The sequence below is a fragment of the Epinephelus lanceolatus genome, chromosome 12, assembly GCF_041903045.1.
Source record: "Epinephelus lanceolatus isolate andai-2023 chromosome 12, ASM4190304v1, whole genome shotgun sequence".
Lineage (NCBI taxonomy): Eukaryota > Metazoa > Chordata > Actinopteri > Perciformes > Serranidae > Epinephelus > Epinephelus lanceolatus.
The window spans coordinates 9,476,542-9,503,806 of NC_135745.1; the positions used below are offsets into that span (position 1 = coordinate 9,476,542).

Here is a 27,265-nt window from a genome sequence, read left to right on the forward strand (position 1 = left end):
AGTTTGTGCATGTGTGTGTTCAGACCGGTGTGTAAGTGACAACAGAGTGAAAAATTGAATTTCCCCTCGGGGATTAATAAAGTATATAAAATTAAATTAAAAAAATTTAAATTAAAGATTAAAATTAAAAAATGACATGAAACATGTATGTACCAATTTGTGTACATGTCAATGAAACATGCCGCAAGGGCTGCTCTTTAAAGGGCATGGCCAAGACATTTTGCCACGCCGATCAGCAAAACTTATATCATGTGTCCAGGCCTAGACTATAAAGGAGCATTTCATGTATAATATTAATAATAATATTAGTAATAGTAATTCCCTCAGTTTCAAGAGGGTCCTCGCACTGCGAGTGCTCAGGTCCTAATAATAATTTGGGGGGTTTAAAGAGATCTCTGTGAATATTTTCTAGTCATTGAGAGACGTTTTTGACCCATTGTCTAAGCTTGCATATATCTACTTTGAGAATTCTTAGGTTGCTGCATTTGATTATCTGGGAGGCCTAAATATAAGTTAATTTATCCAACAACCAACAACCAAAAAATTGAAGATTAGGGAAAAAAGTAATACAGTTATTGCAGTTAGAATAAAAACAAACATCATTTTGTGAAGCAGAAATTTATATTTAGTCAGATTTATCTTGTGACCCCAGGTTGAGAATAGCTGCCCTTCACAACAGTATAACTACCATCTTATTTCCTGGTTCTTTTATAAGCACACAAATAAATGAGTGTGTACTTATGTGTTCTGTCTCAGAGCATTGCCTTTATTTTCCCTATAATTACTTTTTTTTCATTCACCACAGAAATGCTGTTGAACAAAGGGTGAAATGTATTTATTCATGTTTCCATTCTTTTTGTTGTGTCATGATGCAGTCACCATAACATATGCACAGGAGGTTACATAAGGCCGTGATCAGTATGAATTACTTTAGCAGTGGTAAATGAAAACACTACACTGTATCCAAGCCATTTTATGTGAATACTGCCAGTGGAATAGAAAAAAAACCAAACAAAACATTTCATAATGTACCTGGGACAACTCCATTGGTTGCTATGGCGCTCATTGAAATGGCTGTGAGCAAAGTCTGTGTGGAGAGAAAGAGGACAGATGTTAAATTCTGAACAGAAGAAAAGAGAGTGCAGGGTGCACTGTGTTATTTGTACAAAATTATAATATTATAAATTATAATAATTTAAATGAGTTTCACATGGTAAACTGTCATTAAATATTGCCAGTGCTTTGTTCAAGCTTGCTCAAAAGGTGTATTATTTTATCTTTTATTTTATTGTATTTATTTTTTTTGCTCATTTAAAAGTCTAATATACCAGTCATTACTGTATTGGGCTGGGTATATTTTAAACATTTTGTAATTAAATTACAGAAAAATAATTTTTGGTGATATTTTGGATCTTGGAAAATAACATAATATAATATTAAAATATGTTTCTTTTACAAACCCTTTTATCATTTTACAAAAGAGTGAATGAATGAACCTTATTTAAATAGCACATTTCATACACAGATTGCAGCACAAACGTGCATTACAGTTCAGCAGCAAAAACAACAAAGACATGTTTAAAACAATACACATACAAGAGGAGGAAAGATTTTTGAAAAAAAAAAACAACAACCCTGAAAACAGACTTGAATTTATTTTTCCAAGGTGAAGGTAAAGAGAACTTGTGGGATCACTGTAAGGACAAAGCTTTATGCCTGAAGATATCTAGAAAAATTTAAAATCATATCTTTGAGAATATTACAGGTCATCATCGCAGTGGTTTCTTTTTCAGGTTCCCTATCAATCAATCAATCAAACTTTATTTGTATAGCACTTTTCATACATTAAAAATGCAGCACAAAGTGCTTCACAGAATAAAAACAAACAAAAATAATACATACATATTGAAAACCCGCCCCTCCCACCCCCACATATAAACACACACACACACACACACACACACACACACAGTCAATATAGTCAATAACATGGCTGGGCACTGAGGAACCAGGTGAGGAAAGAACCACCTATGGGGAGCCATCCACACTGAGAGGCGCTACAGCCCACGGCCACAGGGAGCGCCGCCACAAAGACCACCTAATCTCCACATGGTGTGGAGATTAGGAAAAATTAAAGCGTTAAAGATTAAAATAATATTAATAATAATAATAAATAAATAAATAAATGAAGATTTAGAAACTAAAATGCATAAAGATTTAAAAATAAATCATTTAAAAGCATTAGAAAGTAAAAAGAACACATAATAGAAGAATTAAAAGAGTAAAAGAAATCAGTTAAAAGCTAAATTAAAAAGGTGAGTCTTGAGCCTCCTTTTAAAAACATCAACAGTCTCTGCAGTCCTGATGCTCTCCGGCAGGCTGTTCCATAAGTGAGGGCCATAATGGCTGAATGCAGCCTCCCCGTGGGTTTTTGTTCTAACTCTTGGAACAATTAAAAGGCCGGTGCTGGAGGACCTCAGGATCCGCGAGGGTTGATATGATAAAAGCAGGTCAGATAAATAAGATGGCCCAAGGCCGTTAAGACATTTAAAAACTAATAAAAGAACCTTAAAATCGATCCTGAAACACACGGGGAGCCAATGCAGCGATTGTAAAACTGGTGAAATGTGCTCCCGCCCTCTGGTCCTCGTCAGCACTCGTGCGGCTGAGTTTTGGAGTAGCTGCAGGTTAGAGATGGTCTTTTTGGGAAGACCAGACAGCAGGGCATTACAGTAATCTAAACGACAAGAGATAAAAGCATGCATCAGCACCTCCGTGTTAGCCTGAGAGAGAAACGGGCGGACTCTGGCTATATTCTTAAGATGATAAAAACCTGTCTTTGTTACGTTTTTGATGTGTGGAATAAAACTAAGCTCAGAGTCAAAAATGACGCCCAGGTTCTTTACACATTGTGAAGGTTTAAAATCTTGTAGTTTTGGTAAAAGTTTCTCTCTCTGGCCTTCAGGACCAATAATTAAAACCTCTGTTTTGTCCTGGTTGAGCTGTAGGAAATTCACAGCCATCCATGACTTGATATCTAAAATGCAGTTAAAAAGGGTTTCAATCTGCGTAACTGTGGAAGCTGATGCCGTGCCTCCTGATGACGTCCCCAAGGGGAAGCATGTATAGATTAAAAAGAATTGGACCTAAAATTGACCCTTGGGTCATATTAATCTATTTTTTTACCCGTGGGGAAAAGAGTTTGGGTTCAAGGCCAGATGAGAATCTGTAATGAGAGCGAACCATCATAACAATGGTAGTCCCAAAACGTCCTTTTTTCTTGTTCCTTCACACTTCAAGAATATTTTTCAACCAAAAGTCACCTCTGACATTAGACAGCTGAAGTTTTTTATATGTTAAATTTTGCTGTACAAGAATTTTATTGAAATAAAATCATCTACATGATCTATTTTCTACATAAAATTTATGTTTAGGAGTTCACTATCTGATTAAGTTTACTGATAACACTTCTCATAATCAGAGTTTCATTGAGCTTTACATTTAGCATTTGAAAAAGATAAGCACAAACTGTTAAGTATTTGACATTTTTTGATACCCAGTGCTATGAACATATTTCCGTAATTACATGAGCAGGTATTGCCATTTACATGTATACCCAGCCCTACTGATTATATGGGACCTACTGAAAAACATAACCATGGATGGATCACTAGCTGGGCCTACCCAGCACAGGCCCAGGGGCCCACATTGTCAGGGACCTTCACCTGCAAAATGTCACTCTACAAGATAAAACAACTACAAAGAGATACAAAACAACCACAAGAAGACACAAAGTTACTACAAAGAGATGCACAGGAACTACAAAGAGACACAAAAATGACCACAAAGAGACACAAAGCAACTACAAAGAGACACAAAATGACCACAAATAGACACAAAATGACTACAAAGAGACACAAAATGACTACAAAGAGATACAAAATGACCACAAAGAGACACAAAGCAAGTACAAAGAGACACCAAATGACTACAAGGAGACACAAAATGACTACAAAGACACACCAAATGACTACAAAAAGACACAAAGCAACTACAAAGAGACACCAAATGACTACAAAGAGACAAAATGACCACAAAGAGACAGAAAGCAACTACAAAGAGACACCAAATGACTACAAGGAGACACAAAATGACCACAAAGAGACACAAAATGACTACAAAAAGACAAAGCAACTACAAAAAGACTCAAAATGAACCGCAGACACAAAACTACAAAGAGACAAAATTACCACAAATAAAACAAAACCACAGTGAGATGCATAATGACAAAAGGAGCAACAAAAGGAGGCTAAATATCATTTGAGTCTGTGTGCAATGCTCCTGTGCAGGAGAGGTGATGAGATCTTCTGCATGTCTGTGCCCAGGGGCCTGTTGTCTCAGAATCCTCCTCTGAATATAACAGTCTCCTAAAGAGCACCGCTTAGATCATATCTTCAGCCTCGGTCTCTTTGGTCTAAAGCATCAAAGCCTTACAGGGTGAGTATATATTGTAGGAGGGTGTTGGGTGCAGATTGTTCCCATCACATCACATGAGTGCTGAGCATTTCAGTTCAAACAATTTAAACAGTCAGCTCTCTGTTTGGCTGGGGAGCTACTGACGTAAGAAAAGCAGTTGTAAATAAGACACAAATTTTCTGCTTGTTTTGAGACATGGCATTGTCCCATTCAGGCATTTATAAAATCATAAAGAACGCCTAAGAAGGACTTTGTTTGTTTGTCTTTCTTTCATTCACAGATGCCACCAGTCACACTTAGATCAAAAATAGTGACATTGATGCATTGCATTCCTCTTGTTGTTTTTTTAAGTGTGCTTACTATACTCAGGTTGGTGTCATACGTCGTCCTACTCATTGTGTCACTGTCAGCAGAAAGTGCTTGGTTGTCGGGTTTATAAATTACTCACGCAGATGCAGCACATGGAGACGATGGCAAAGGATCCCAGGATTCCTGCTGTGCCAACGATCCAGGTGAGACGCAGAAAGAGAATCACTCCCAAGATGTTCTGCATGCAGGGCAGGTAAACTCCGATGAAGGTTCCCATTTGAGGGACCTGGGGATGGATAAACACACACAAACATGCAGATAAGAATCAACAAGGTGAACAGAGGAAAGGAAAACATCAATCAAAAAACAATACAAATTCTTATCTAAGGTCATGTCCTTTTATTTTAGGCAGCTGTAAAGCACAGTGGGTTAAATATAATTCCAGCATGACTGGAATATTTCCTTATTTATTCATTTTACAGAACTAAAGATGTGCTTCTGACTTGTAGTAATGCCCAAAAATCACGTAATCTGTGCCAGTAATTTGCGCATAACCCATGTGTTTTGGAAGGCTGCCATCATGTGACCAATGTACTGATGGGAATAAAGAAGGAAGCAATCCTGAGCGGTCCAGTAAGGAGGCAGCTTGAGGTGATGGATGGGTCAAAAAACATAGGACTTTCCCCCCAGGAGTTTCCTTTAGGTGATGGATGTAAGGAATTTTGTGAGATTTGAGTTCATCTTGAGTCATTTTAAAGTACGTCCATATTGTGTTCCTTTATCTAAAGCACAGTAACTTTACTTGCTTAAAGCTAACCTTCGCAACTTTATGCAAATAACGTAATTTTAGGTTAAACATAATTTGTGGGGCACTAATTTGTAGGATGTCATACAAACCGTTGTATGAGGATATGCGGATATTTAGAACATGCACATTTGTCCATGCCTCCTTAAAAAAAAACAGTAGCAAAGGATATTTTTTCTGACAAAATTAAAGCAAAATAAATTATATCATAATTTGATGCAGAAAACACACAAATTGGTGCATAAAAATTCACCAGAATGCAGAATATGTGTTTGACGCTCAAAATTTTAGGACCCCTCACCACCCCCCATTTCATATGTATCCCTCCAATGTTGAAATAAAACCTAAGCCTTTGTGTAGTGAGGAGTCTGATTAAGGACATTGACTTGAGTGAGACAATGACACATTTCATTATTAAAAACATGCTATGTGAGAAAAAAATGTGAATATGTGTTTGACGCTAAAGAAAGATGGTTTAAGATATTTAAAAGATGTACTATACTGAATAATAGTTTGTGATGTTTTTTTTTTCACAAAAAACACTTAACATCTACCCCATCTACATCCTTAACAAAGCAGATAAATATACAAATACAGCTCATTTTAAGGAAGTGTAACTGCTGGACAGACGATGTCTCCTACTCCACTGAAAAGTCAGCTCTCTGAATGTGTATGTGCAGTGGAGGTTTCAAATTCCCACAATGCCACAAACTCTGCAAGTTGCATATTGGACCACAGTTGGCTAGATGTGATGTCACAAAATCAGCTTGTATGTACGTGTCTTAAAACTTAACTTTGAGTTGAGTGTAGAAAAACTTTGAGGTGTTGACTGTGACTCTACACATGCAACGTTCTGCACAGTGAAGCTAAAACATCCAGGTGAAGGAACAAGAAGCATTTTCTAGTGGAGGGAGACTCCAAAGTTTATAGACTGATGCAACACAGATGTTAATGGACTGAAGTGGGAGTCTGGGAGGTTCCTTTCTAGGTTCATTTAAATTGAAACAAGAATCAAATTGATTAGATCAACAATGATTTCCTACATCTTTCAGTTAGAGAGGATGTGCCTGAACAACCCAAATGGAAGACAATCAAAAATGACACTGAAATTGTCCTTTAGAGACATAGACCAGAAATTGCTGTCCTGACTGCAATTTATATTTTCCTACCGGTGTAAATTTCTCACCACATATCATTTCATTTTATTGCAACACATTAAATCTCAAACATCTCTTTAAGTGTCGTCCACACTGTAAAAAACTTACACTGAATATTTTAGCTTTTTTCCAAAAGCAAAATAAAGATGATTTTTGAATACATTAATGAAAAAAGGTACTTGCAAATTCAAGTATGATCCATGGTACATACAAAGTAATGCACCCTTTCTTGTGCTGTGTCTCTACAGCATCTCACTAGCTTTCCCAAAACTGTTAAGTGTACGTACCGTTTTTCGAGTTACAAACAATCCGTCCTGTGCTTTCTCCATTGCACTCAGTGGTCTGTCTAAATAATGTGAAGTGCCTGATGTTGATCTCCAGATTTCCCACATCTTCTCTCTTGTGTTACTCTCACTTTCTCTCTTGTCTGCTTTTCTCCTCCTCACTCTCTCTGCATAGTCAGTCTGATTCTTTTTGGTCTCAGATCTCCCCTCAGCGCTCTGTATCATTCAGGGGGCGGGTTTCACTGAAACATCATCAATGCTTCCACACAAAGCTACAGTCCAAGGTCCTACTGTGTCTCACTCAGAGACAGAAAGACTTAAAAAGAGAGGAGTGTTGTAATTGGAGCCTATTCCTGATGATTTCATACAATTTAGATTCCTACTTATTTTTCTACTTTTTTTGTGAATTGGGAGGAGTTTAAATAGTGGTGGGTATTTTATGAGCTGATTCTAGTATTGCTTAGACTCAATATGCTTAAATCCAACTGCCTACAAACAAATTCAGGGCCAAACTGTTATCCTACCAATGTGGAAAAGGCTTTGAAAGAGCATTTAGACTTTCATGTGAGGATGTATTATTTTGCAGAAAACTTAATCAGAAAATTTTACAGCTTTTCTTTTTGGTGTCTGGTAAAAATCTCAGTATCTAAAAAATCAGGGCTACGGCCCTGGTTGCTCCAGCACAGCTGATATCCAGGGATTAAAGCTGTCACCAGATTCCGTGTGCTCAACTCTTGTAAATTTCTGTAGGATAAATTAGCAAATAAATGGTACTTTGTATGATGTAAAATAGCTTTTTAAGAGATGGAGCCTTGAGTCAAGTCATATTTGCTATACTGTTGTAGGCTGCTGCTGTGTTCTTTATTCTATGTAAAACCTCTGCAGTCCACAACCCTCAGAACAAACAAAAACCAGTCCCATGTCATTTTTACTGGGCTGGGCAGCTCTCACTGTCTTCAAGAGTCTTCTATACCAACTCATACTCATTCCTAGGTTGTAAAATACGGATGTTTTGTCACGGCCCTCTGTGTATCATAGCGACGCTCAGGGAAACCTTTAGCACCTTTTTGTGAGGCACCACTAAAATACATTGTAACATGTGATGTTGTGAAACAGCCGCGGTTAGGTTAAAGCAACAAAACTACTAAAGATAATGCTTTGGGTTAAAATAACTATTTGTTACATAGCATGATGTCAGTGCCTGATGTAAATTCCATTCCAACATTACATTAAAACAACACCGACTTTTGGTTTCACATGGGTCATGAACTTCGGTCTTGTGGATGAAAGTCCAGTTTAGTTTGACCCATCCACCTATTCTCCCACCCTACATGCATTTCTTGCTTTTTATACTACGTCAGTTGCTCTCAGCATCAAGTATTGCCAATGATAGGTTTTGCATTGCCTTATGTCACTTGTGCCTCAGCCAAATAGTTGCACTTTAACACAGCGCAAAGACTACAGCCGATGGCAAACCAGCACATATTTTTTGTGTCTGTGTGAGAGGAAATAACTCTCCACACCAGCAGACAGAGGTAATCTGTATTCATCATTCAAAAGCCTAAAAACTGGAGGACTATTTTGATGCTAATCAATCAGTTAGCATATTGACAACACAATCAAATGTTGAAAGAACAGAGCATACAGAAAGAACTGTTGAAAGAACAGAACACAACCCATCATGAAATGTTTCTGCCAAAGAGCTCAATGGCTGAAGAACAACAATCTTACCTTATGTAACAAGCTTGTCTAACTCCCTCTGGTCTTTGTTTACTTTCCTCACTTCCATTTCTTTCCTCATGCGCTGAACTGGACTGCTAATTAGACTGATTTTATTCACAGACGGGCTCCGCTGACACCAAATTAACATGCTAAATCAGCTGAAAAAAAAGGCTGCCAAGGGCCAATGAGGCCAACAGTGTGAGACACGCTGCAGCTACTAGGGTGACAGATGCTGACCGACAGCCCAACACTGACCGACTGACTTGGCGTGTTAGGGCCTTAAGGATACATTTGGTGTCAATATCACACAGGGCGTGACAAAGTGGCAGTATTTGATGTCTTGATTCAACTTGACTTTGACTTGATATTAATGACTTCAGACTTGACCTAGACTTGAGACAGATGACTCCAAGGACTTGACTTTTCCTGGTTAAATATTTGCATTTGTCTAAATACTGTTAAGTTTTTGGAACATGATTGGGTGATTTCTAGTGCTACGTGTGCAAATCTGGCAAGCTACGAAGGCGCAGCAGACCAGCAGAAGCCAATACACAAGACAGCTATCATGAAGGGGTTTAGTCCAAAATTTATAAAATCTGAATTGAAGCATTATACTGTCGATGACAGAAGTAAGACGAGAACAGCAGTATGCAAGGTCTGCTGCTTAAAAATCACTGACACGACTACCACAACATCCTACATTCACAATGAAAGGTACGTGAATATGTCTTTTTTTAAGTTGACTTATTAGCTTATTGGCTGATCAAACATTAGCTAGAATCCTCGCTAAAGCATAAAAAGTAGAAACGGGAAAATGCTTGTCTGACTGTCTGAAGGTAACGAAATCTGACTAAAAAAGCTCACTTTTTAACACATTATGAGTAATTTGTTTAATCTCTACAAAAGCCTGTGAAAAATTGTCAGGTTGTGGTTTTCACTGGGGAGTCTGTGCTGGGCTGCTTGGATGTTGGACACAGTCACTTCTTGTTTTTTAATATGTTAATGAGTAAGCTTTAAAGCTTTGGGTTGGTGTATGTTGTTAGGTTCAGAGTAATGCTGCTTCTCCCTGTTTCCAGTCTTCACGCTAAAATAGAGCTCAGCATTTCCTTTTTTATATGAACTGACTGATATGAGAATGGTGTGAATGTTTTCATCTAACACTGCAAGAAAGCTGAAAGTGTATTTACCTAAATGTAAAACGATTTCTTAAATTTTTTTATTCTTATCCGTGATGACCAACCATAGAGAGACTGACTTTAACAGAGCCCTCCCTGACCCCGTTTATACATGGAGACAGTCCATTTATTCCCACACACAACAGATTTTACAGACCAGGTGATATTTGAATCATACACATCTCCTTAAATACGTATTAACTCTGCACATCACCCCGGACTGGAAACAAAGATATTGTGAAAAAGACAGTCACAAGTGGCCTTATGCGAATATTAATGACATGCAGCTCTATCTTTCTGTGTGTAACCCTAACACTATGAGAAGCAGGTGTGCCAGCTGGCTCAGAAGAAAGGAAACATCTCCACTCTCCACCTCCAGCTGGCTCTAAAACACAACCTCCCACACCACAGACACGCTGCAGTTCTCCTCTCTATGAGGACTGAGGGAAGTTCACTAGCCAGACTGAAACACTGTTTTTCAATCTAGCCAACAGTGAGAAGGTGACTGGCGGAGGACACAGTCTGCTACACACACTCTTTGAGCTGCACTTTGTATTCGAGCAGAAGAAAAGTGTCCATTCTGATCTCAACATTAACATGAATGTTACCAGTCATTTGGGGGATTTCAGGTCTTTTTCACACGCAGAGCAGGCTGTTCATACCAAACACCAAGTACAAAGGAGATGTTGTTGGTCTTGTGACTTTGCTCAAAGGTTGATAGAAACTACAGTTATCAAGATACTATCAAAGAAACAATATTAGGTTGTTTGAAAAGCAGTGATGTGTGAGCGACTCTACTGTATGGGTGCCTGGAAGGTGTCACATCATTTGTCAGTTAAAAGTTTATGTGGTCTGGGTGTAGCTCACCCAATAGAGTGTGTACAATTGAAGCTGAGTGTTGACCGCAGTGGCCTGGGCTATTGCTGCATGTCATCCCCTCTATCTCCCCTGCCTTTCCTGTCTCTTTCTGTCCCCATCAACATAATACAGAAATGTTGGGGGGGGGAAAGCAGTGTGTTTGGTTTAACTAGTGATGTATTTTGCCTTTACTGGGTGTTTTTGCTGTGCTGCTCACTTCTGCAGTCTGAGTCACTGTGTCACATGAACACTGAAGTGATTCAGACATTCACTGGTCAGAATATCTTGTGTCTCACTATCTGCCTAAAAATACCTCTGTACTCCCCTTATCTTGGCACCAAACCAACTTCCACTTCTTCTTAGCCCTGTTTGCTTTATTCACCAAAGCTTTCACAGTGGCTAGCCATCTCAGTTTTTCAAGTTCAGAGCTGAGAAGCACCCTGACAACTGTTGTGGTACTGGACCTGCAAGACATCTAAGATGTACCCGATGAATTCAACATTCCACTCTAGAAAATGTGCTAGTGCTTGCAATGTATATTTATATTTCTTTCTAGAGGTGAAACACTCAATCAGTTATTGTTGAAAAACTGAAAATTAATCTGCAACAATTTTCATAATCTAGAAATTTGTGAATTTTTGAAGCTGCCACCTAAGACCTGAGCATACAGGTGCAACCACATCGCAATGGCCGACAAAGCACTCGTGTTATTTTGGAGTGTGCAAGCCACCACAGACCTGTGGATGAAACTATTTTGGACAAGTTAATTGCAGTGCTTGCTAAATGAGTGTAAACTGACCAGTCCAGTCAACACTGTGAAAGCCTCTGGCGATGCAGACCTCCTGCTTATTTCTGTAAACAGAAAACCATTTCCCTCAGCCGAAAGAAAGTGTTTTTATAACTTTATTTCACAGATAAGAAGCAATAAGTTGTTAAGACAATAAAGCCCCCACACAATGGCATTTTAAGTTTAATAAGTCTAAGTGTAAAATGCTTGTGTTAAGAACATTTGCATTTTGTATTTGTGGGGAAAATGTGTCCAGCAACTGCTTTGTCTGTGTATCTTGCGAGTTACATTGAAGCCAATTTGTGTACTTGTGTTTGAAATTGTTCCTATTAAGCCATATTTAAGGTGTGACTTGGGGGTGTAACTGCAGTGCGACACAGACATACTGCCACACAAGTGTATTATGTATTAAAGGGACGTCCTCAGGTTGGCATGTTGTGACCAGTCATACGCCTTACCATTGCAGGGAACAATACTTTCACCTGCATGAATCACAGGGAGCAACGAAACTGGAACTCCTGAACACTTTCACATTAACCAGAGATCAGTGGACATCAGAGAGTAATAAAAATTATATCAGAGAAACGACACTTTCTCGAGTGAAACAGTGTAAACCCCAAACCCCTAAGTCATGGTTTAAAGACTATACTGTTGTAGGAGCGCAGCACTGATTTGAAATAAAGAAATTGAAAAGTTAAGATCATAAAGTAAATTTGATGGCATTTATTTGACACGCTGGTAAGAACTGCTTTACCTTGTTATTAAGGAGTTAGAAACTATTTTGAATTGCAAAATAATGGAATTTTAAATATGCGATAAAAATGGGATTGATTGCCATTAACTATTGAAATTCAGCGATTAAACACAGTGAAAAAATTTAATCATTTTATAATGCAATCTATCGGCATACAATAAAAGGGGTCACTGTCCTAATATTTTCTTAATACACTGTATCATCAAGATTGATGTAATACATGGTTTAAGAAAATAGGAAGAACAAACGTGAAAAGAAAAAGTAAGATATCAAAGATAAAACTGGCCCTCAAATACATCACAAAGATCCTTTTCATGTTGAACACTAGTTTAGTGGTAATACCCATGTCATCAGTTATAGTGTGTATTTGTCACACAGAAAAGACACAAGTCCAATCTCCAAAACCCAAATCTGAACCACAAGGATTACCCGGCAGTTTACTGTATGTCTTCTGCAGCACAAGCAATACAGAATCTATTAGATCATAAAAGATCTTACAAGATGAAAGACTTAAAGAAACTGGCGCGTCTTTCTCACAATACAGTCCATTCTTTAGATATGTTTACAAGCTGCTTTATCTCCTCTTGACATCATCGGAAGGTCAAAGTCTGCAGTAAACAGTACTCAAACTGTATAGAAAGCCGGAGAGACTGCAAAACTGAGAAGCTGGGGTTATATTTGCAGAAACTCATTTACCGCCTATACCTTAAATCAGAAGTCTACACTGTACACAGTGCGACAATGATAGCAGAATGCATTTAAAGGCATATGAGATGCCAAACAGATCCTGTACTAGCACCCTTTGGATTACTGTCCTTTACATTAGAAGAACCATGCCAGAACTGGTTTCTACAGCAAATATGCTGGCTGCTTCAACATAAAAGCAATCCCTACTGAAGATCACATAGTCTCAAAAACTTGCATTATCAAAATTTTCACTGTCTCAGAAAAAGACGTCCATACCATGACAGCGACCCTTCTGACCCCATCCTCATTCTCTGCCTCCTCGTGCTCACGAACACCCTGGGTCAGGTTGGTGTAGTTGGCCAGCTTGTTGAGCAGAGATGATACCATGGGGGTACTGTCCATTTCCTCCTGCAGAGATGGAGAAAAAACAAATAAAATTAAGCATGCAAATTCCTTAAAACCTTAAAACATCTTAACCAGAACCAAGAGGTATCACCACATCACTCCTGTTTTAACTCTGTAATGCGGCTTCCCTTTATGTTTAGATACGATTTTAAGATCTTACTACTTTTAAGGCTCTTTATGGCTTTTCGCCTTGCTGTATTTCTGCCCTTTTAGTACCACATGAGCTTATACATAGCTTCAGGTCTTGATTCAAAGGTCTTGTATCTGTCACAGCTAGGACCCAAGGCTCTGGAACAACCTGCCCTGGGAAATACTTAAACCATTTTTTGGACATACTTTTATCAGAGCACTTATCCTGATTTTACTTGAGTTTGTATGTTATTTTACTTGGATTGTCTTTTATTTTCTTAATTCTGTTTTCATCTTCTTCAGTCTTTGGAGCCAGCAACAGTCTGCAACATAATAACATAATCTTCCTGTACCATACAGAAGACACTTGCTGGTTGGAAAATGCAGCTTTTTTTTCCCACATGTGCATAAAATACTTAAACAATCATAGACAATGTACATTTGTCATTTTTGTCTCACCTCAAACAGGGCCATGTTCTTGCCTTCATAATAGTGTTCTTGGTCATCATCTGAGTTGATGAATGGACTGGACTCTCTGTGGCTGTCATCTCCTAGTGGGGTACACAGGAAAAACACCCATGCTGTTAGTTGCACGCTATTGATAGAGCAGCAAGAGAACAGAGGTTTTGTTCTTGTGTAGTATCCTTAACAGTTGAGGCAGTTCTGGATTGTATTACAAGCAGTGATGAACTATACTACTGGTCCTGGTTGTGTCGTAGTAGTGACAGTAGTGGGACCGGATGTAAGGGTGATAAATACATCCGGTCCCACTACTGTCACTACTACGACAGTAGTGGGACCGGATGTAAGGGTGATAAATACATCTCCAAGTAGGTAATTCAAACTATTTAAGAAGCTTAAATTACAACCCATATTTTGTAAGGTGGCGAACTCCAGTGGCCATATTAATTATTACAGCAGAAAAGGAGGAAGTCAGGCAGCGTAGTATATAAAGCGACAAATTCCACTTTGGGAGGGAGGGGATGTGGTCAACCAAGCACAGGACTTTCACCCAGGAGACTGCCGTTTGTGTCTTGTCTAACACCAAGTTATGTAAAGAACATAATGTAGTACCTTAGTAGAAAGCATAGGCTACGTAGTTTTGGTGCAATGGTATTATGGGCTGTTAGGGACATTAATTTAAACATTCAGAATGACCATACATATACAGTACAGGCCAAAAGTTTGGACACACCTTCTCATTCAATGCGTTTTCTTTATTTTCATGACTATTTACATTGTAGATTCTCACTGAAGGCATCAAAACTATGAATGAACACATGTGGAGTTATGTACTTAACAAAAAAAGGTGAAATAACTGAAAACATGTTTTATATTCTAGTTTCTTCAAAATAGCCACCCTTTGCTCTGATTACTGCTTTGCACACTCTTGGCATTCTCTCCATGAGCTTCAAGAGGTAGTCACCTGAAATGGTTTCCACTTCACAGGTGTGCCTTATCAGGGTTAATTAGTGGAATTTCTTGCTTTATCAATGGGGTTGGGACCATCAGTTGTGTTGTGCAGAAGTCAGGTTAATACACAGCCGACAGCCCTATTGGACAACTGTTAAAATTCATATTATGGCAAGAACCAATCAGCTAACTAAAGAAAAACCAGTGGCCATCATTACTTTAAGAAATGAAGGTCAGTCAGTCCGGAAAATTGCAAAAACTTTAAATGTGTCCCCAAGTGGAGTCGCAAAAACCATCAAGCACTGCAGCGAAACTGGCACACATGAGGACCGACCCAGGAAAGGAAGACCAAGAGTCACCTCTGCTTCTGAGGATAAGTTCATCCGAGTCACCAGCCTGAGAAATCGCAAGTTAACAGCAGCTCAGATCAGAGACCAGATGAATGCCACACAGAGTTCTAGCAGCAGACCCATCTCTAGAACAACTGTTAAGAGGAGACTGCGCCAATCAGGCCTTCATGGTCAAATAGCTGCTAGGAAACCACTGCTAAGGAGAGGCAACAAGCAGAAGAGATTTGTTTGGGCCAAGAAACACAAGGAATGGACATTAGACCAGTGGAAATCTGTGCTTTGGTCTGATGAGTCCAAATTTGAGATCTTTGGTTCCAACCGCCGTGTCTTTGTGAGACGCAGAAAAGGTGAACGGATGGATTCCACATGCCTGGTTCCCACTGTGAAGCATGGAGGAGGAGGTGTGATGGTGTGGGGGTGTTTTGCTGGTGACACTGTTGGGGATTTATTCAAAATTGAAGGCACACTGAACCAGCATGACTACCACAGCATCCTGCAGCGACATGCCATCCCATCCGGTTTGCGTTTAGTTGGACGATCATTTATTTTTCAACAGGACAATGACCCCAAACACACCTCCAGGCTGTGTAAGGGCTATTTGACCAAGAAGGAGAGTGATGGAGTGCTGCAGCAGATGACCTGGCCTCCACAGTCACCGGACCTGAACCCAATCGAGATGGTTTGGGGTGAGCTGGACCGCAGAGTGAAGGCAAAGGGGCCAACAAGTGCTAAACACCTCTGGGAACTCCTTCAAGACTGTTGGAAAACCATTTCAGGTGACTACCTCTTGAAGCTCATGGAGAGAATGCCAAGAGTGTGCAAAGCAGTAATGAGAGCAAAGGGTGGCTATTTTGAAGAAACTAGAATATAAAACATGTTTTCAGTTATTTCACCTTTTTTTGTTAAGTACATAACTCCACATGTGTTCAGTCATAGTTTTGATGCCTTCAGTGAGAATCTACAATGTAAATAGTCATGAAAATAAAGAAAACGCATTGAATGAGAAGGTGTGTCCAAACTTTTGGCCTGTACTGTACATGTACTTTTCCCCTTGCATACACATATAAAACCAAACTCATTGACAGACTATACTGAGAACCTTCCACACACATCCCAGTGAAATGCTTGGGTTATCTAGACACGACCCAAATGGAGCCCTCCACAACCACAGCAGCACCAGTGTTGCCAGATTTATAACAATTATTGTATTTGTCCAATAATTTTGCTCTCTGTACAATATCCAATCAATAATGAAAAAAAGTCATAATGTACGATAATTACACACATTCTTATCCCAACCTCATTATATATCGCCGCTTGGTCATGGACCTTTCATGTTGACATACGATGTGCAAGGTAGCCTGGGTGCAGCTGTTGTTAACATTGGGGGACACCTGTCAGATTCAGGCTGTTACATGCATTGTGTCTTTTCAAAACACACTTACAGTTTAACAGGAAACGTGCAGTTTGCATTCAAAATAAACGTACTATGTTGGTACAACACCACAAATTGATGTTTTTTTTTCCTTCAACAGCAAACGCATATGGTTGGTTTTAGGCAACAAAAGCGCATGGTTAGGTTTAAAAAAAAAAATTAGAGTTTGGCTTTACAAACATATAGGAAGCAAGTACAGGCCTCTTGAGTGAAAGTCGGTAATTGTTGGACCCATCCACCACCCCTTACAACCACCCTACTCGGATTTTTCACCCACTTAACTTGCGTTCATGTCTGGCCGCATTTCGCCTGACGCCGTCAGGTGCCATTACACACTAATGGAGCCTAGCTGTGTATCATGCCAATGTGAAAGGATGGCTTTTTTCGTTGGTGTTTGACATGGAAGTCACTGCCCAAGCGCCGGTATTCAATGACCGGGTTGCAATTAGTACTTGGTTTAAGTCTGTGCTGTCTCATTTTAATTTATTGCCTAACATGATGAGGACAGTCAAATTTAGATTCTACGTCTGTGTTTACGCTTCTCTTCTAACATGACCTCCTTCCAGCCAGTCATGCTTGGTGTAGGCAATGATGAACGTGGCTCAAAAACTTTCTCACCAAGGTATGCTGCATTCAAGTCAAGTTGTTTTGAATGCACAAGCAAACCCAGTTATTCATTTATTTATTTATTTAATTAGCTTAGTTCATGACCTTAGCAGTTCTCATGCAGATAGGCAGCCAGTTGTGCTGTTATAATCTAATTTTGCAATGTTAGGCTATTACAAAAATCAAAGATCAACACTGGGCAGCACACCCTGTAAAGCTAATGTTGACATTAGCTAAAACTGCTACAGCAGTCAATAGTCAAATTTGTGAGTTTATTCTTGTCAGACATGACTTATAGTTGGTCAGTGTTGTCAAAAGAAAGGTTACAGAGAATACAGTGCCACCTTTGATTAATTTTAATTGTTTGAATGAATAAAAACGTCATGGTATACTTTAGCTGATAAATATCTGTTTTGAGAAAGGTTAGATGAGCAGTTTGCCCTTTATACGGGCTAGTTTTTTGTACATAAATAATATATTATGATGGTAAAAGAAAGCATAGATAATAGTATTTTTTGTCTTATTTCACTTAACGTTTAACAGAATATGAACCTGGATAACATTATCAGAAACTGTATTATCATGGAGGTCCTTATTAATAAACCAGGCTACATAGTTTGAAAACTTATATAGATGATGTCAGATACCTCTTGACTTGTGTCAGTCATTTACCTGATTAAGGATGTTTTTGTTTTTGCCTGTGTAAAAGCCTCGTGGTATGGGACCAGTGAATCATTCAGTATATGGCTTCACCTGTAACAGCCCAAGTGACTGCGTACATATCAAAGCACTCCATACTTCATACCACTTGTGTGAGAGCTTTTTGTTCTAAAACTTTATGATAATAGAGTTCCACACTGCTTATAGAGGGTCAGGGGTCAAGACAACAGACAAGTTAAGCCTTTTGCCTTTTGCTACAATCAGCTTTTGTAAGGACAAAGCTGCACAGAGTATCCTTACATTAAGATATGTCTTTCAAACTGCTTCTCAATCTGGTTTCTTTTGCCCCTGGTTGTCATGCAATGGTCTCACTTTATTAGGTTTGGTATTTATCACACTAGATCACACTGTTGTCAGCTCATCTTTAGAACCCAAGGCCTACTAGTGATTTGTAGATCACTGAAGAGCATTTAATAAGAACAGGCACATGACATTGTGTGGATTGAGCCGGGAAGTCCCTCAGCGGGCACCGAGCCCAGTATTTCTGCACACTGGTCTGTTATCAGTGTTAGCTTGTGGTATTCTGTGGCCACTTTGTATCCATGACACAAGGGAGTTCAAAGACTGAACAAAGGGAACAGAGAAGTAGGATGACTTCTCTGTCTTTGTTTGCAGAGAGATGAATATTCATCTTAACAGACTATGTCACCGATAGTTTATGACACATCACGATGTGGGCACAGTTAATCTCAAACAAAAACATACTGCATGTTGGATGATGACAGTGTGTCAGGAGCATGGCAGTATGTGAACATCTGCATATTCCTCCAAAGATGTCACACTGAGAGACATCAGAAAGCATTTGTTTTCCTCTTCCAGGAGGACAGGGACATTTTTATATAACTGTACACTGAAAAACATATTGGAGATACTAAAGAAACAAACAAGAAAGAAGCTGTAATTAACTGTCACATTGGTTAGCGAATACCTACGGATTATCTTTGAATATTCCCCTCAGTGAAACCCCCAGGATGTAAGATGTAGTGTGAAAAGAACTATAACATAGTAACTGCAGGCATAAGCTAACTTGTTGATAGATGTTTTGGCATTGTGATGAATTATAGACATTTCATAACAATGGACACATACATACTGCCATACATGTATGCACATACCAAGCCCGTAGCCATGCAATCAATACTGGGGGACCATATCTGTCGGGGGGTCTGCCCTCTCTGTTGTAGATGGTACTTCAACTAGCAAAACACACAATAGTCTAACTCACCAGAATGTCTCTTCTATAGCATACTTAGCAATATGCAGAAGTACAGTAAAGTGCACGCACAGCTGGGTCCTTGAACATGGTCCCTTGTAATGATGTTACAGAGTTGCTGAGCTGTCTGTTGGACTCTGGAGTCAGACTAACACACAAACATAGTATATGTGCATGGATGGATTCCTGAAAAGAGGGCAAGTGTCAAAATACCTCATAAGACACATAAGACAGAGCATAAGACCTCAAAGAGACCCAAATGTGTAGAGCAACACATAAAACTACCACAAGAAGACACTATATGAATATTAATAAACACTCAACCACACAGAGATGCAGAATGACTACAAAAAGATGCAAAACAAACACAAAGTCTGTGTGTCTTGCTCCTGTGTAGGAAAGGTGGTGGTTCCCTTTGCATGTCTGTGCCCAGGGGGCCATTGTTTCATAATCCACCCATGTATATGTGTGCACCTTCACTAAATGTTAATTCCCTAATATTGACCTTCAAAACCAACCACTTCACCTAAACTCTCACCTTTACAAAAGTGTATTCTGATTTATAGCTATGTCCTGACTTCATCCTACTGTTCCACAAGATCCACATTCTTACAGAAGGATGACATCTTGAAAAAGTGTCTCTCTCATACTCAAACATAATTCTTTCATTTGCTTTCACAAAATCCAACAGTTTGAAAAGCTTCCCATGCAGTAATTGTGTGAACCAGCAGATGTCCATATCCGTTATGCGCATCAGCAGGGTGTCCTAAAGGTTCATTTCACAGTGTGCATCACAACAGATACAAAATAGACTTGTACAACATGTTAAGTTGAGTCACAAAAATAAGTAGAGGACTGTGTTGGTTGTCACATTCATTAGATTTCACTCCCTAGGGAGAGTGTTAAAAAATTTCAGTACTGAAATTTTCAGAATTGGGTCAGAGGTTGCCTACAAGGTCATTTCAGGAGTAAGGCACTTGACACTAAGGTGAAAGGACTTTTAGTGTTTCCGTGTCAAAATGTAAGGATCCAGCTCGTCTGTGTTTTTCTTTTGGCTTTCACACATGCAGGTTAATTACAAAACAATTATCACCATCAAAAAGTACAAAGGGATATGTATAGATTAGATACGTTCAGATATAGTTTCAACATTTGGTTGTTAGCTTAGTTACTAGTAAAATATCCCAGTCAGGAATGCTTGTTCTATTCTCTTTGGGGTTGGTTGTCACATGATTTTTCCTGTGTATGTTCTCTCGATGCATATGCTGGTTATGTTGTTACATTACCGTAAAGAGTTTCAATGAAAATAAACTTTTTAAATTAAAGTTTAAGTTTGCCTATGTATTTTTATTTTTCCCTGTTAAAATAACAGAGACAACCAACCCCATAGTGTTTGACTACCAACCTCATGATGGAGATGGTTGTCATACACACACAAGACGTATGTGACAGTCTTTTGAACACAGTAAGTTTAAAGAGAGTAAGGATGCAGATTTTAAGGGGTTCAAATGAGAGTAAAAAGAGCAGGAAAAAAACCCATTCTCCCCTACTTCTGTATCTCCTCTGCTTTTTGGCTTCTTTTGGTAGCTTATAAAGCACGAAAGACCATTTGAGTTGGTAAACATGATGAGCCTACTGAGGACACCTTACAGGATTTCTGGGTATTGGAGTTTAAAAGTTTGTTACGGCTGCCATTTTGAATTATTAGAGCAATGGAGTGCCAAATGGCTGAACCGGCAATTAGTCAAAGTCTAAGTTGTATTATGGGTCACAGACGTGATAGTTCATGTACTCTGCTGTGACAAACACATAACTCTAACCATGCACACCCTATACGGTTCAGTGAGTGTCAAACTGGCTTGTTGAGGAACTACAAAAGTGACAATCCAACTAAACAAAAGTCACTAAAAATAAATGTCCTTTAAAATCCCTGCACTGTTGGCAGTCAGCCCGCCCCACCAGGCTAACACATGGAAAACAATGCTACACATAATTAACATCCTTTTCCGCAGCACAGTTGCTAGAAGTGCCTGTGTTCAGTGCCCAGGGGAAAGGACATGACGATAAAGGAATCAAACTGCACTTAACAAACAAAACACCACTTTTCACACAGACTTTGGGAAGTTTGTCTCATTGAGCACCTTATACCTAGTAGAGTTGGAAGGCTATTCTCGCCCTGAAGGGTAGAGACAGAAGTAAGTGCAATATGGTGTTTATGGTTTTAATAGGATAGAGATAACATAGGTAGATAATTGATTACTACATATTTAATATCCACTCTGCAGTTACTATAAATAGTCACTGAGGATTTTAAACAGAGTTACCAGAGCAGTTTGACATTTTGGGAAATACCCTAATTTGCCTTGGGAGTCTGGTGGTGGTTAGATGAGAAGATCAGTACCATTCTCATGTCTATACAGGAAATATGAAGCTACCTCAGACAGCCAGTTAGCTTAGCTTAGCAAAACACCTAGAAACAGGAAAAAAGCTAGCCAGGCTCTGTCAGTGGTTACAAAATTTGCCTACCAGTCGGTGTTGTCAACTTTTTTCCAATGAAAGTGGCTAGCACTAGCTAGCAAAGACTCGCCAGATGACTCAGTGCTGATGGTGGAGAGCCGTGGACTGCGGATACTCTAAGCAACATGCATTGGAATAAATTACAATATATTTCTTTTTTCTTCCCTAAAGGTCTGAATAAGTAGCTAAATTTGTTTATAGTGGCCTTTTAGAGATAACGTCGCTCAGGAGGTCTGCAAAATAGCAAAATCTAGCAAGAAAGTTGCCAAGAAGGCAACCTTGCTACCAGTACCTTTAAGTCTGTTTACACTGGACAGAGCTAGGCTAGCTGTTTCTCTGTTTCAAGTCTTTGTGCTAAGCTAAGCTAACGAGCTTCTGGCCATAGCTCATATTTACCATACAGACTTGACAGTGGTATTGATATTTTTGTCTCTCTCTCTCTCTCTCTCTCTCTGTAGCATTCAATAACCCAGTGTTGCTTTCACTCCATTCTCTGTTTATTAGAATATTTAATCAAAATTTTCTTCATTCATGTTTGTCTATGTGCAGTTTGCCATAAAAAATAGCCTATATTTGACCTCAGATCAATTTTAAACATCATTTTTTAATTAATTTTAGTGCATCTTAATTTAAAAAAAAAAAAAGCAATCCTAAAGTGAAAAACTTTGGATTATATATATTTAACCCAACTTCAATTTTTGCCTTTCTTTTAATATATAGAAAAAAGGTTTGTTAAGACTTGTAACACATTAGAACATATGTGTACAATTCTGCAAGCAGTATCCTAAGTGGAACAATATGAAACATGACACTGGTCATAGGAAACTGCTTTGGAAAATGACTATACTGAGATGTTATTGTTTATACAGATGACATCTTGTCTAATCAGCACTGTGAGTACATGTGGGCGTATGACTTCTTGAACACTGCATGTTTCGTTACTTCTGCCTTAACAATGAAAGACATAAAGCGTGAAAGTACCCACTGTACTGCCACTGATAAAGAGTCAAATTATAGTTTGCAGGGTTGCCATCAAAGGGATAGTTTGTTTTAAAAGTGTCTTTTTATTTTTTTTCCTAAAGTGTAACTCATTTTTCTCATCAAGTACAGTTTACTCATCACTCATCACTCATCACTCTATCATGTCTTTAGAGGATCTCTCTAAAATCTGAAAAAATAACCCTGATGATGTCATCAGGGTTATTTTGGCTAAGGGTTTAGACACATTTTTAAAGGGTAATTCCACCAACTATACACATTAAAGTTTGTTTTTAATGTGTTTGGGAAATAGTACATAAAGCATTTTGTGGCTCCAGAGGCAGCTGTGTGAAGCATTTATAAAAACTAATTGATCAATCATGTGATGTTACTTATCACATGTATGAAAAAAAAATCTGAGGGTGTGGTGTTAAAAAGAGGAGCACTTTTATCTATCTTTGTAGCCCACACCTTATCTCTGCTTGAGGCTGGCAGCTCAAGGCTATATTAGCTGCTACTAGCACAACACACCCAAATCTCTAACAGTGCTATATGCATTCGAGTGGGCAATGGCGGCAGGTTTTGACAAGTTGTGCTGAACAATTGATCATATTTTCATGGTCATTGTGATACGAGAATGCATGATCAACTGCCTGCAACATCCCCATCAGGGTCCAAAATTAACACCTACAAAATGTATCACATTTTCCACTTGACAAGTTAATCTCAGAAGGCTTGTGTTTTCATTTAAGGTTGTGTTTACGGTTGTCCTGTTCTGTCTGTCTGTGCTGGAGGTATGCAAATTTATTTTTCCTAGGATAGCGTAGACATGACCTGCCTTACTTTGCCTCTGATATGCTTACACTGACATTCTTACCCTAACCAATCTCACTCCTCTTACCTAAACCTAATCAACCCAACCAGCAAAGGCGACAAGTTTTAGCCAGTCAGAGGGAGAGTAGGGCAGGGCTTTGCAATCCTAGGAAAAGTAAAATTGTGTTACAGACTTCATAGTACATTCAAGCGCACCTTGTAAACTCAGTAATCCATTAGTAATTAGATGCTACAATCATAACAATATACAATTCATTTCTTCATAGGCTGATTTTAAAAATTCTATTTAAAAAAATCATATCAAAATTGTTATAAGCAAACTCCACGATATTTTTGTACAAGTGGTACCTTTGTGATAATTTTCAGATTGTTACTGCAACAACATGCATTTATTTTGATCAGTAAAATAAGCCTGTTCAAAATAATTAGCATTATGATATGTGGACGGGCAGCATCAGAGCATAACGCTCTCAATTGCACCTGTCGCTGCGGTATGATACACCACTTGATGGCATCAGTTTGAAATGCTGTTGATAATGACATCATATAATGAGCTGGAAAGTCCCTGTAGGGTAAGTGGGAGAGTTGGTGGATGGGTCCAACAAACCCCTGGCTTTCACCCAGGAGCTGAGTGGTTGCTTGCAATGAAGAGCCAATCCATGATGGGTTTATTTTTTTAATAAACCTGACCATGTGCATTTGTTGAGGTCTGAAGTTGATTGTGGCATCCCAGAAAATCAACAGCAGATGCAAAAGGATAACCTGTAATATTTAGATGTGAAAGTCCACTGACACAGCGGCGATATGTGATCACTTGGGATGAGAACATGTTGGCTATTCAGTATTTGGGGTCTGTGTTAGCAGTGTGTCTATTAAAGCAGAGAGCCTTAGGAACCATATACACACACTTTAATATTTGTTTATTAATTGTGAGCCATATTGCATGTGTAGCATGCTGTCACGTGGCGTATATGATGAATGTAGGTGATGTTACATTACATTAGAAACAAACATACTTATTTTAACTCAAACCATGATGTTTTTTTTCTAAACCTAACCATGTACTTTTGTTGCCTAAAACCTGAGAAAGTAAACCTTAAAACGAAGTTCCTTTACTTATGTTCTGAGTTTCTTTTGTAATGTATACAGTCTGTATAATATGTAGAAATTGTACATTTCCTGTAAAAATGTGAGTTTAATTTGGAAAGACACTGCATACCTGCAAACCTGAATTGACACGCCATCCCTGAATGTCCAAATCTGAAGCTGGAGAGGAACCTAGCCCATCATATTTCCATGTGGATTTTCAAGTTGGAAGTGTGAATGTGTAGAGTGGCTAAACTAAATTCATAATCCAATCATTGATGAGACAAAATAAAATAAAAGCATTATGTAGTGTTATATAGCAGATAGTCTGAGTGGGCGGAAGTTTGCTGCAGAGATCAGCCTCTCACTGGGCGGAACGAGCCACCCGCTGAAGTCCCTACCACCTCCGGTTGTGTAGCAGTTTTCAACCGTTTTCAACACGTCCTTTACTAACTTTTGCGGTGTTTGATCTTGCGGGGATGTAGCCATTTTTCTGCCATGGCTCGCATCCTGTAGGTGATATTTTTGTGGGCGTGTTACACCAAAATCTGTTTCCCCCCGGCAATATTTTTGCAAGCGCACCGTTGCTGTGGCACCGCCCAGAACGATTGTGATTGGTTGAAAGAAGTACAAGCAGCCGGGGCGTTTTTTTCTCCAATCTCACAGTGAGAGTCGGCCCAGCCAGACCTTTCTTTTCTTGAGAAAGGTCTGGTGAGCGAGACTATATAGCAGATATCTCTAGCTGCTATCTCAGCTTTTGACTCCAGTGCAATACATTATTACTATTAGTATTATTATCAATAATAACAATAACAATAAAAATAATAATATCAAGGCTGAAAAAGATGTAGAAACTACATTTTCTGCAAGCATTTTGTGAAGATTATCCAAAGTAAGTGTGAATCATCTGCATTTTTTAAGTATTGTGTACTGTGGGTCTGTTGGAGGTAAAATAATCAATCTTAAAATGTGTAAAATGAGGATAAAACAACATTTCTAACTTTCTATTGTTACACAGTTTGCCCATCTTAAAATGTTACACCCACCTTTTTTGCTACATCTGAGCTCTCTGCATGTTCCATACAGCCCCACACTACAGTCATGATAAAGCAAAGGGCCCAAACCACTGATTTGCACATGGTGAAGTAACAACAACACACAGTTCCCCCTTACTAGCACACCAATCATGCTGCCCTGCAAGTTCTAGCTAGCTGAATCATGTCACTGAAAAGCTGAGTGTGTGTATTTGTTTGTTTGTGTGTGTGTGTGTGTGTGTGTGTGTGTGTGTGTGTGTACAGTATATGCCTGCCATAGCATGTATGTGGCTGCTTGTGTCAGCGTGTTTCCGTTTGTACTTGTTCAATTACACAATGACGCATGCAGTTTAACAAACACATACATTTAACACATCTTTCACCCAGTGCATGCTGGCATACGTTCCAGCTCCCACATGACCCTCAGGAGAAATAGGAGGGTATTCAAAGCAGACTTCCCTAAGTGTATGAGCATGTTTTTAATGTACACTGTATTCCTACCTGAATGAGATCCTCTATCATCCTCCCCAAATATTTTGCCCAAACTGACTGGTTTGCCGCTTCCAGCTGCAGCCGCGCTGTTGCTGCCACTGTTGCTGCCACTGTCTGTGTCCTCCACTGGCACTACAGTGAAGTTGGTGGGCATCTTGGCTCTTCAGATGTCCAGAAGAAAGCAGGAAGGGTTGTCAGGTGACAACAACCAGGAGGGCACTAGCTGCTGAACTTTCCCCTCCACAGGAAAAGGAAGAAAAGATCCAAAGTGAGTCAAACCAAGGCTTTGGTGAGGCAGCTAAAGCTTTAGTTTGACCTCCACATGGCACTCACTCTATATCTTGTGTTTCATTTCTTTTTGTAATGGGATCCAGTGTCCTCTAAACTCAGGGTGAAAGTGCCGCCTCCTGTTCATGAGTAAGGCCAAAGTCCTGCAGAGTACCTCTTCACTCTCTCTCCTTGTTCCTTTCCCTCCCTTTTCCCCCCACTGCTTCAAGACTATTGCCCCATGTGACCCTCTATTTACCATATGAAGAGAGTGTGAGTCAGTACATGGAGAGCCCTACAGCTCCTCCCATTACTCTGACTGCCCTGCTTCTCTCACTCACACCTTAGTAGAGCCAGAACGTACATACAAACTCTGGAGTATCTATAAAAGTATCCAAAGTGTCTATAAAGTCCTCCTTGGCTGAAAACAAAAGAGTCTGCTCATATTTAACACGGATAATCCAAACACAAACTTCTGTCCTTTTGCCTTTGATTTTGTTTCCTCCTCTCCCTTCACTGGTAGTTTCCGTCTCTGGTTTCCTCCAGGTAATGGGTGTTACCTTTCCCACAGTGCATTATGGGTAGCAGTGAAGTGTTGAGCATAGAAAGACAGCTCATGCTCACATGCGCACAAGCGCACAAGCATTGTGCCTACAAAGGAAACAGCTTGGCAACCTTGGAAACTGACTTTCCTTTGAATTCCGGGTAACATCAGAGATAACAAAGGACAGACCCAGGAGAACAGGACTGAGCTTTGAATAACAATGGGCAC

At 39.2% G+C, this 27,265-nt stretch overlaps 1 protein-coding gene across 4 annotated transcripts in view; it reads right to left on the reverse strand.

Annotated features, from left to right (window-relative positions):
* LOC117272108 (solute carrier family 12 member 7-like) overlaps positions 1–27,057 on the reverse strand; it is a 43,884-nt gene extending 16,827 nt beyond the window's left edge. For all 4 annotated transcript variants that reach the window (XM_033650862.2, XM_033650861.2, XM_033650860.2 and 1 more), the window contains exons 1-5: positions 26,236–27,057; positions 14,008–14,099; positions 13,291–13,422; positions 4,925–5,071; positions 1,033–1,087 (exon numbers count right to left, since the gene is read on the reverse strand). In XM_033650862.2, the coding sequence (XP_033506753.2) occupies positions 1,033–1,087; positions 4,925–5,071; positions 13,291–13,422; positions 14,008–14,099; positions 26,236–26,380 (571 nt within the window). In that variant the 5' untranslated portion in view covers positions 26,381–27,057. The remainder of the gene's footprint in view (positions 1–1,032; positions 1,088–4,924; positions 5,072–13,290; positions 13,423–14,007; positions 14,100–26,235) is intronic.
* Positions 27,058–27,265: the final 208 nt, after the last annotated feature.